Source organism: Chionomys nivalis, chromosome 13 (genome assembly GCF_950005125.1).
Source record: "Chionomys nivalis chromosome 13, mChiNiv1.1, whole genome shotgun sequence".
NCBI lineage: Eukaryota > Metazoa > Chordata > Mammalia > Rodentia > Cricetidae > Chionomys > Chionomys nivalis.
Window position 1 is genome coordinate 17,381,933 of NC_080098.1, and position 8,745 is coordinate 17,390,677.

The window sequence follows — 8,745 nt, forward strand, 5'->3', positions numbered from 1 at the left end:
ACTGAACCCAGGGTTGTGCACGTAAGCACACCTTTACCAGTAAGCATACACCCATCCCAAACTAAAAGAACAAACAATTGAAGTGATCACTCTTTTAAAAGGCTAACTTGAAAACTGTATTGCAAGCATAAATAAATTGAGTTTATAACTTGAAAACTAAGTATGATTTCAGTAAATTAGCCAATAGGACTGAAGAGATTTGTTTAGATATTATAAAATAACACATCAAAAGAATATTTCTGAAGATTTATTGAAGCAGTAACAAGTTGGTCAGGTATTTACGGGGGAAAAAAGCAGTTTTAAGGATATTCAAAAATACTTTAAAAAGTATTCTAGCACAAGATTTCTTCGTAAACTAGACTGTGTTGTAAACCTCTAAATCTTTGGGGTGTCAGTTGTTAGAAACTGGGGCTTATTTCTATCTCCAATCTATCTTGCGCTCCTGGAAAACTGCAGCAAAGGCACTTGGAAGCTGTTTCCTTAAGATGCGAACTCCTGTCTTCTTGCTGGTGCTGCGCTGTTGCACGGAGTGCGTGCAGTTTTTACTCAAGGTCATCGTGATGCTGAGAGGTTTCATTGATCACCTGCTCACAAAAGAAGTAAGTCAATCCATGGTAAGAAGACACAGCCCTAAAGAGACAGTGTTTACTGAGCAGGCGGGGGACTATGCTGACTCTTCATAGCAAGGGTTTCTAGGGAGATGCATAGCCAAGATTTTCTTCTGCAAGTAATAGAATTATCCAATGGACGGTTCTGACACACAAAAGGATAGTTGAAAACTGAGTTTAGGAAGTTTGCTGTAGCAATCCTAAGCAGAAAGCTCAAAAGCAACAACACATATTAAAATGGATTAAATAAAATGCTTTTTATATTCTCTTGTGAAGTTGAGCTTTCGTAATTATACTTAATTGCAACCATTTCTTTCCTAGTATCAAGAGGTAAAAAGACACTAATTGACCATATGCAATTCCTTGTACTATATAAACAGGTGACAGTCACTGAGAGAGACCTGTATGTCCAATGTCTAAGCGTTCCTGATATTCACTGATGCCATTAGGTAAAACCCTTTAATGCAGTTCATCTAGAAAGTACCTTAAGGGTGTTTTACTCTCATTTCAAATTACAAACTTTAGAGTGCAGGAAGATTACTGCCGAATCTAAGGACCAAACAATCAGGGCCTATTCTTCCAGTGGGCCTGGGGACCATTCAAGGTAGCTGCCTACATCTGGGATATATGCTTGCTGACTTAAAGGGATCGAAGCATATTTGAAATGGCTCTATATTTATAAATTATCTTTTTATTTTTTCCCTTTCCCATATTGTATCTAAAAGGTACCAACCTGTCCATCTCTGGTTTCAACCGTCTTAATCAGGAGGGTTCTTTTTGAGTGGGTGTCCACCAGAGGGAGTGACTCCAGATTAGTTTCTGAATTTAAAAAAAAAAAAGGTAAAAATGAAAATTTTTAAAAAATAGCCATTTTATCCAAAGCATTATGAATTTATATTTGCAGTTGTTTAAAGTACTACTTTACATAATTTTACAAAGCATTATCTGTTTGAATACATAGTACCTAATGTCTCCTTCACTAAAACTGAGACAGTAGTTCACTGTGTAAACCATTAGGAGGGAGCAATCTGGAATCTGCAGTTAACTTAGTGTGGTTTTGAAAGTTAGGGGATTAGGCCAGGAGTATAGCTCAGTGGGAAAGCACCTGCCTGGCTCAAGGCCCTGGGTTTGATCTTCAATAGTAATGTAAACTATAATATAAGAGGAAATGGGTCCTGTACTAAATGGTCAAGACTGAAAACATAGACATATGAATAACGTTAAATCGTCTAAGCCATTGTATGTATTTAGGAATACATAGCTATTCATACATAGCTATATTTAGGAATACATAGCTAGCTAGCTAGATGGTAGGTAGATATGCATATATATGTGTGTATGTATGTATGTATATACAACGGCAATTAAACAAAAAGAAGCCATCCATGAACTTAAAAGACAGCCGTGTGTGTCAGGGGTGGTACATGGGAGGCTTAGAGGCAGGAAAAAGAAGGGGAAACGATGTAGTTATACCATAACCTCAAAAAAATAGAAAATAAAATGATATATGCATATATTTATAAAAAAGGAGATCATGGATATTTCATAGAATTTTCTCTAGTATAGAAAATTCTGTTCAGTATCACTGAAAAGGGGATGCTGTGCTATTGAGTGATTGGTTGTAACCTTGAAATGACATGCTTACCTCTCAGGTTCAGGGAAGAAAAGTTTGGAAGAGGCAGAGAAATCCTGTTAAAAGAGAAGAAACATTTTCATTTTATTTTATTTTAGACAAAGCACTCTGACAAGAAGAAGTAAGTTTACACACTTATTGCTTTCATCCTCTAGGACATCTGTTGCCAGTAGAGATCTGATTCAGAAACATCTACCCATGGTTGGTCTCATTAGTACATTTAAAATACTGCAAGCATTTTCTTCGCAGGGAATTTTAGAGGGGAAAGTATTGACTTTGGTGTGGTAGTGAGTTCAAATCCTGGCTCTGTTATTAATGAGCTCTAACCACAGCAAATTAGTCTCCTTGAATCTCAAGTTCCTCATCTCTAAAAAGTGTAGCTACCTTGAGGAAAAGGTCTCAGGGTTCACTGAGATGAACCTAGAGAGGCTTTAACGATTTAATTTCTCTGCAAGCAAATCGGCTTCTCTACCTGCTCTCCTCGCCTTCCAGCAGCTTCCTGTAGGTGGCAATCTCAATGTCGAGCGCCATCTTAACATTGAGCAGGTCTTGGTATTCACGAAGGTGACGAGCCATCTCTTCCTTCATGTTCTGAATCTCATCCTGCAGGCGGCCAATAGTGTCCTGGTAGTTAGCAGCTTCAAGGGAGAAATTCTCTTCCATCTCACGCATCTGGCGTTCCAGGGATTCATTCTGTAGGATGGAAGAAGGGCTTCCTGTGATTTCCCAACTCCAGCTGTCCCCAGAACATTTACAAACCACATGCACTAGTCATCTTAATGGAACCAGTGCCTGCTAGTTTCCAACAGAGAAGACAAGCTCGGAGTCCTACATTTGTTTCGTTGAGATAAAATTTGTACATGGACAAATTATGGAATACTTACAATACTCCTGCCTTGATCTCCAGAGTGCTGGGGTTACAGGAGTATACTCCTATGCCCGACTCTAAAATATCTCTTATTACAGTCAGTAACATATGTAAGCTAAGACTTTCAAAATACCCATTGAATAATTCTTAAAACTGCCTTTATATATAATTGTGTATATATAATGGAGATTATATATTATATACAATATATTTATATATTTTATGTCTAGCCAAAAAATATAAATTATCAGATACATTTAATTTTTCTATACTGTTAACCTAGTCAACAGAACGGAGCTGAGCTCATCGTCCTCTCCCTTTTGCTGCCGGGTACTCACCGTTCCTTTAAGGGCATCCACCTCGCAGGTGAGGGACTGCACCTGTCTCCGGTACTCATTGGACTCCTGCTTTGCCTGGCGCAGAGCATCGTTGTTCCGGTTGGCAGCCTCAGAGAGATCAGCAAACTGTCAGGAAGAAATCAGAAATGGTGACTGCTCACTCCCAAGACTCTTCACCCTTCTAGGAGAGTCATCTTCGTTTGACTCAGTGTTTCCTAGGACATGTCTAAATAAATGTCTGGAAATGGAAAGTCAGGGAGAGAGGAGTGGCCACCAGTGCTGCTGTTGGCAGTGAGGGGTTCTTTGAAGCAGAGTGGAAGACAATGAGTGGGAAGGGTGTCTGGCATACTAAAGGAAGCATCGTGAGCGGCAGGAGCACAGAAACATCAAAGCCTGCATCTGGGGAAAATTTGGGGATATTGGTGGACTTGGAGGCAGATGTTTGCGAGCAACAGGCTTTTCTATTGCCCCAGCCACTCAGGCTCCTTTCATACCTTGGACTTGTACCATTCCTCTGCCTCCTGGAGGTTCTTGGCAGCCACACTTTCATACTGCTGGCGGACATCACGCAGGGCAGCGGTGAGGTCAGGCTTGGAAACATCCACATCAATCTGGACATGCTGTTCCTGAATCTGGGCCTGTAGCTCCTGGATCTCCTGAGGAAATAAGAATCAGAGAGGGGTCAGATATGGACAACGTGGGTGCGACTTGGCCTTGCTCGATCGCTGAAAGTGACGTCACTTACTTCATCATGTAGTTTCTTCAAAAAGGCAATCTCCTCTTGCAAGGATTCCACTTTACGTTCAAGATCAAGACGTGCCAGAGAAGCATTGTCAACGTCCTGTTTTAAAAAGAGAAAAGATGATGTGGGGCACTAGAGTCTATTCTTTATTTTATCTATTTATAGTAATGCTTTTTTCATTTTATGTTAAGTATATGGGTGTTTTGTCTATGTGTATGTAAATATACCACGCGTGTAGTGCCCATTAAAGCCAGAAGAGGGCTTTGTGTCCCCTGGAACTGGAGTTAAGAGCAACTCAGTGGGTGCCGGGAATGGAACTTCAGGTCCCCTAGAAGAGTAGCGAGTGCTCTTTACCACTGACCCATCTGTACAGACCCTTATTTATTTGTTTGTTTGTTTGTTTATTCATTCATTAAAAAACCCATATGCCTTACTATAGAAAAGGTGCTAAAAATTTCATGGCTCTTGATAAATTTATAAATTATTTAGTGTCACATTCCAATACACATTCTTGGCTATAAAAATGAGTTGAAAGGCATTCTGTTGCATTGAAGGTGACTAGTAGACAATTTAAAAATAAATACATATGTATGCACATGACATGGTATGGTAAACTCTATTGCGTCCATATTTCTTCATGTAAAATTTCATTATCAATTTTAAGCCTGAAAAATCAGTGTCACCGCACTTAATTTTTTTAAAATTTTGTGGTGATTGTATTTGATACAATTCTACTACTCCATGTCTGCCTGAGCACATGTAATATAAGAATGCAAACTTCAAAAAGTAAAAAAACTAAAGTGTGATGTGGGACAACTGAGGGGATGACTTGTTAGGGGTTAGCAAGCTGGTCTCTCAGAGGACCTGAGCTTGGGTTCGAGCACCCACATCTAGCAGCTCACAAAGGCTTCTAAAGCCAGCTCCAGGGGATCAGAAGCCCTCTTCTGGTCTCGTGTAACCTGCACAAATGTGGTACACACTCACACAAACATACGCACACAAACATCTCTCAAATACTGAGTGCAAGAGATTTAACACATATGCAGGCTCTTTTTGTTTCCCCTGTGTAAATCTTCTGATGCTTATCTCTGGGATCCAGAGCAAGTGCTCAGTTATCTGGCATCCAGGTTCCCAGGCTAGACTCATATTAAGTAGCAATTCGTTGATCACACTCAGGTCATACATTTGCAGAGACAAGCTCATCAGGCAAGAAGGATAAGAAGTGATTTAATCCTGATATATATGGTTTTTGCCTTCTCTGAATTTTTTGAAATGCCCCCTGTAGGGTATTTCTATCTTTCTCAGCCATTGTTGTTATGAATTCAGTGATGCTGCTGTTTTAGGATGCTAGGGCAAAACACAATGAGACTGTGTGTAGACTCCTTTACTGAGATTTTGCCCGGCGGTGGTGGCGTACGCCTTTAATCCTAGCACTTGGGAGGCAGAGGCAGGAGGATCTCTGTGAGTTCAAGGCCAATCTGGTCTACAAGAGCTAGTTCCAGGGACAGGTTCCAAGGTTCCAAAGGTACAGAGAAACCCTGTCTAAAAAAACAAAACAAAAAAGGGGGGGGAGAAAAGAAAAAACTTTGCAATCTTGCTACTGATAGTTTGCTTCCCTTGAAGGGAATGTCAGGATCCATATGGTCCTTCTCTTGCAAACAATTGTATTTATAGCATAGTTTATAGCTTTACGGTTCTAAAATGTTGAGTTATGCTATCAGCCTCAAAGAAAATGCAAATTAATAAAAATGAAATAAGAACTTGAGTAGTAGTAGCAATCATTTCTGCCTTTCACTAAGTCCTCAAAAAGATATAAATGATGTTTGACTAACCTTTTCTGAAAAAAATCCAATGAAATGTACCTTTTATTTAAGTGAATGAAGTCCATAAATAAGAAACCCAATGCTTTGCATAAAACATTCCTTGGGTGATGACCATGAACCCTCAGTGACTAAAGTGAGCCACATATTCTCGCACTGCCACTACGTATCCAAATATCTCCTACTTTCAAAACGCTACCCTAGAGCATCCGTCTGGAGAGCTTTAACTGATTCTAATGAGCGTTCCCAGGGACAAGACGGTACTGGCCATCTTTCCGTTTTGGCACGCTAAGGAACCACCTAACTTTGGAACAAAAACAAACAAAAATCACTCCGTCATATAAAACTCTACTCTTCAGGCTAGGATTTATTTTATTTGTGGAAGGTGCTAATAAGTCTACAAGCCCATAAAGCGGGGCCTTTCCAAGTGTGGAGGATTGTAGCTTTAGAAACTTTGTACACCAGCCACGTACTTCACAAGCTCGGGGCAGACATTAGATAGGGGATGTTAGCAAATACTTGTGTCCAGTTGGAACTGTGGCTACATCATTACATATTCAATAAGAATGTAGCCTGTTGCAAAGCTGCTCTGGGAACACAAAGGATCCTATTATTTCTGTCCAGAGGCACCGCATTTACCAGGACGGTCGGTATCTGCATTCCATAGTGAAGCCCATAGAAACTCTTAATACCCTGCTGCAGCGGGCACAGACGGGTCTTCCTTTCACCCGTGTTAGATTACAAAAATGGTTGTGCAACGACACTTCAGCTAGCTTTCATGCAGTACCGAACTTCGAAGCAAGAAAGGGAACTTGGCTTAATTCCAGTTAAACTTTCTCATCCTCCGGAGTATTCTACATTTCAAACTTGAGGGTGCAACTGTGCTTTGTGTGACCTTGTGGAAGCTAGCCAACTCGACTTTCACAAACCACAATCTAATCAAACTGTAACCGTTCAAAATCAGAATGCCAATGTGTTTCAAAAAGATGTTTTGGGGGAAGAAAAATCTGGAAACGAAGAAAAAAAAAACAACCAAGAACAAAAAAACTTCATGTTTTAAGGGCTGGCCTAAACAATGGAGTTTTTCGATCTGTGGACTTTCTTCCACCAGGGCGCTTTACACGCAGTCGTGAAGTTTTGCACACTTTAAATCCTGGGTGAAGTAACTTTTAGAACTGCTAGTGCTTTGGGAGGGTGGGGCTGCTGTCTGCAAGTGAAACGTCTACAAACCTGTCTGAAGGACTGCAGGGTGCTCTCGGCTTCCTCTCTCTGGAGCATCTCCTCCTGCAATCTGAACCAGTAATACATTTAGTAGAGTGGAACCGGGAAATCGCTAGGGGAGGGGCAGCCACACCCAACCGCACCGCCGCCAAGCCTCAAGGCCAGAGCAGCTGTGACACCTCCACCTACACCAGCGACAGCGACTTTGTTAAGCACGCAGCCCTCTGCAGGTGTTAGCTGGAGTTGGGGCACAGCCTGAAAAGACAATCACAGCGGCGGCATTTCCCTAGACCTGCAAGAGGAACCCCAGGCCCAGCATCCCAGTTGCCTCTGCCATCTCTTTGTCTCAGATCCTTCACACCCATCCTCCCCTCCTGTCTGGTAACTGAAAGCCCAACAGAAGAAGCTAGCAAACTTTTTTAAAGTCCAAGGGAAGAGCTCGAGTGGAGCTCGAAGGGAAATGTTCACTGCAAAGTTTAGGTTCAGGGTGGGGCCGCTTCCTCTGCTGCTATCCTGCAGACAACCACAGCCCCGCCACAGCCCCGCCACATCCCCAAGGGCGTGGCAGCCCTCTAACGGAGCCCAGGACTCCCCTCCCTCCCACAGCCCCACTACTCGCGTGGATCAAGCCTTACTTCTCTCGCAGCCGCATGATGTCCTCAGCCAGGTTGTCACGCTCCACCTCGACACGGGCCTTGTCATTGGTGAGCTGGTCCACCTGCCGGCGCAGCTCCCGCATCTCCTCCTCATACAGGTCGCCCAGGCGCGACTTGCCCTGGCCCTTGAGTTGCTCAAGCTCGGCCAGCAGAATTTTGTTCTGCTGCTCCAGGAAGCGCACTTTGTCGATGTAGTTGGCGAAGCGGTCATTCAGCTCCTGCAGTTCCACCTTCTCGTTGGTGCGAGTGTTCTTGAACTCGGTGTTGATGGCGTCTGCCAGCGAGAAGTCCACCGAGTCCTGCAGCAGCCGCACGCCGGGCATGCTGCTCCGCAGGCGCACCGCAGAGGACCTGGTCACATAGGCGCCACCAGGGGATGAGGAATAGAGGCTGCGGCTGGTACTGGGGCGCAGCGAACTGCCCAGGCTGTAGGTGCGGGTGGACGTGGTCACATAGCTCCGGTTGGAACTCGGCCGGCTAGAAGTGCCAGGGCCACCGAACATCCTGCGGTAGGAGGACGAGGACACGGACCTGGTGGACATGGTTTCGAGGGCGAAGGTGGACTCGGCTGCTGCGGCTGCAAGCGTGGGAGCGCTGTTGTCTCTGGGGTCCGGAGCAAGAGTGGCAGAGGACCGGACCCCGTCAAGGGCGCTGCTTTTATAACACTGTTAGGAAAGAGGGTCCCCTCCCACTGCCATCCTAGCCGCTGGGCGCGCCAACCAATGGGGACCCGGAGAGAAGTGAGGAAGGCGGGAGGAGGAAGAGGGGGGTCAAGGGGGTGTCCCTCGAGTCTTCTTTCAGAGCTGTCGGGGATCGGACACATCCCGTTACTTTTTGGACAGGGTTAGGACTTTCAGGG

General features: G+C 43.7%; 1 protein-coding gene across 1 annotated transcript; it reads right to left on the bottom strand.

The window, feature by feature from the left end:
- Nucleotides 1–232: 232 nt before the first annotated feature.
- Nucleotides 233–8,533, bottom strand: Vim (vimentin). The gene is made up of 9 exons (XM_057787825.1): nucleotides 7,866–8,533; nucleotides 7,240–7,300; nucleotides 4,193–4,288; nucleotides 3,942–4,103; nucleotides 3,448–3,573; nucleotides 2,714–2,934; nucleotides 2,254–2,297; nucleotides 1,342–1,427; nucleotides 233–584 (listed from the first exon to the last, which is right to left on the bottom strand). Exons 1-9 carry the CDS (start codon nucleotides 8,426–8,428, stop codon nucleotides 543–545), a joined length of 1,401 nt encoding a protein of 466 aa, XP_057643808.1. The 5' UTR covers nucleotides 8,429–8,533; the 3' UTR covers nucleotides 233–542.
- Between the last annotated feature and the right edge of the window lie 212 nt (nucleotides 8,534–8,745).

Coding starts and splice junctions, on each gene's coding strand:
- Vim (XM_057787825.1), bottom strand. CDS start 8,428: ATGTCCACCAGGTCCGTGTCCTCGTCCTCCTACCGCAGGATGTTCGGT. Junction 4,104..4,192: donor TGAAGAAACTACATGATGAA/GTAAGTGACGTC, acceptor TTATTTCCTCAG/GAGATCCAGGAGCTACAGGC. Junction 1,428..2,253: donor TTCTTCCCTGAACCTGAGAG/GTAAGCATGTCA, acceptor TTTTAAATTCAG/AAACTAATCTGGAGTCACTC.